Source organism: Penaeus vannamei, chromosome 12 (genome assembly GCF_042767895.1).
Source record: "Penaeus vannamei isolate JL-2024 chromosome 12, ASM4276789v1, whole genome shotgun sequence".
Taxonomy (NCBI): domain Eukaryota; kingdom Metazoa; phylum Arthropoda; class Malacostraca; order Decapoda; family Penaeidae; genus Penaeus; species Penaeus vannamei.
In genome coordinates, this window is record NC_091560.1 from 19,501,482 (window position 1) to 19,503,969 (window position 2,488).

Genomic DNA, 2,488 nt, shown 5'->3' on the forward strand with positions numbered 1-2,488 from the left:
CCTGCTCAGTCACATACATGTGCCAACTGTGGTAATGCCCATAATGTATTTTGTAGGAGCTGCCCTGCCTATAAGCTCAAATGTGAGGTAGCAGTTCTCAGATTCAAACTAGGCCTCACTCTACATGAGGTTAGACAGGAAGCACGACGATGAGGTTTTTCTCTATACCTATTCCAAAACAGTCCTTCGCTCTGCACCTCCCCCATCTCCACAAGATGTTTCTGCATCTCCTTCAAGTATCTCTTCCTTTTACTCTGAACCATCTTACCTCTACTCTCCCTATCCCCCAGTCAAATCCCTTTTCCATTTTAAATCCAGATACACCAGTCTCTACTACTTATCTGATACCTACCTCCCCCTCACTTTACCTGTTGCACCAGACAACCTGAACACTCTACTCCATCTTTGCCTTCCACACCTTCTCCTACACCCTCCTTCTCATCTTCTCCTCACAAGATATCCTTTGTTTCTTAGACCTCCCTTCCCAAATCACCTCCAGAAACTCTTAAAGACATCCCAAAATTCCTAGACATTACCCAAGAAAATGTTCTGCTCCCTCATCCACCCTCCCAATTCCTCTATTCCTAGTCCCTCTACATTCTTCCTGATATTTCACCCCCTCCCCCAGTCTCCTTATCTCATCCCCCAGACTCTTCTCCTACTACTTCTCCAACAGCCATTTCTACCTGTATTATGTTTGATTATTTCATAACAGCTCTTTTAGCAGTTTTTCTCTAAAGCAGTGTTATTATAGCTTCCCCAACAACAGGTACACCCCATTTCATCTATTCGCCCTATACCCTTAACTGTTTTCTTTATTAATCTCCGATTTACTGCATTTGCACTCCCTCTTTACCCTTTTCTGTATCCTATAACACTATTGCCTTTGACATTTAACACTCTTTTTACTAATCGTTAACTCATTTACCCTTATCACCACAATACTTTACCAGAGTGCTATATGACCTCTGATATCTAGCACATTTATTTGTTTCAATCATTAACCATTGACCATTTGTTTAAGTACTATTATTTAATGCTTGTGCATGATGCTGAATTGTGGGGTTTAATATTCATGAATTTCATTTTCAGTTTCTTACTTTTGAAATCTACAAACGATTATTTGACAAGCCAACACCTGCGGTGAGTGATTTTACATGATTTTTTTTTCTTCATTTTTTTATTCAAGAGTAGTAAACCAAAAGAAAAAATGCAAATGCAGAAAAAATTATACTCAAGAATAATTATAAAACATTTACATAATTAGAAACTAAATTTTAGTTTTTGTATTGTTTAATTCTTCTATACTTACTTGCACCTAATGGTTGCTAAGAGTGCACACAGATAGAAATAAAGAACTATATAAAAAAAATCTTTGTGTTTCAGGCTTTTTTCTTAGCTGGATTAGGATCAGGAACAACAGAAGCTATCCTGGTCAACCCTTTTGAGGTTGTTAAAGTTGCTCAGCAAGCAAACAGGTGTGAGGGAAATTGCATGTGTTACTTATGGCCATTTAACTCTAAACTGAAGAAAAGTTTTTCATTCTTCATGCTGGACAGAAAAGATACACACGCACATACACACACACACACACACACACACACACACACACACACACACACACACACACACACACACACACACACACACACACACACACACACACACACACACACACACACACACACACACACACACACACACACACATACAGACACATACAGACACATACAGACACACACACACACACACACACACACACACACACACACACACACACACACACACACACACACACACACACACACACACCCACACACACACCCACACACACACACACACACACACACACACGTCCAAACACATACAGACACGTATAGACACATACAGACACACACACACACACACACACACACACACACACACACACACACACACACACACACACACACACACACACACACACACACACACACACACACACACACACACACACACACACACACACACACACACACACACATACACACACATACACACACACACACACACACACACACACACACACACACACACACACACACACACACACACACACACACACACACACACACACACACACACACACACACACACACACACACACACATTTACATACACATTCACACACCCCATATTTCCATTCACAAAAGCACACATGCACATGTATGCGTATATATATGTGTGTGTGTGTGTGTTTGTGTACATGAATATGTGTCTGTGTGTCTGTGTAAAAGTAAGTGTGTGTGTACTTTCCTTTTGAGTAATGATGGCACATTCCTTTGGAAAATCTTTCTTAAACTCATAACATTTCATTAAAGTCTATGAATACTATTTTTGTAGAATTTTAGAAAATGGTCTTCTTGTATCTTCATGCATAGTACTACGATTTGCTTGTAAGATATATTTACAGCTTTAATTATCAAAACACATTAGAAAATAACATGAA

General features: G+C 39.5%; 1 protein-coding gene across 1 annotated transcript in view; it reads left to right on the top strand.

The window, feature by feature from the left end:
- Positions 1-1,478, top strand: part of LOC138863590 (mitochondrial 2-oxodicarboxylate carrier) — a gene marked incomplete at its 3' end in the record, with an annotated part of 60,909 nt that extends 59,431 nt beyond the window's left edge. The window contains 2 exon segments of the mRNA XM_070128017.1: positions 1,093-1,143; positions 1,387-1,478. Coding sequence (XP_069984118.1) covers positions 1,093-1,143; positions 1,387-1,478 — 143 coding nt within the window.
- Between the last annotated feature and the right edge of the window lie 1,010 nt (positions 1,479-2,488).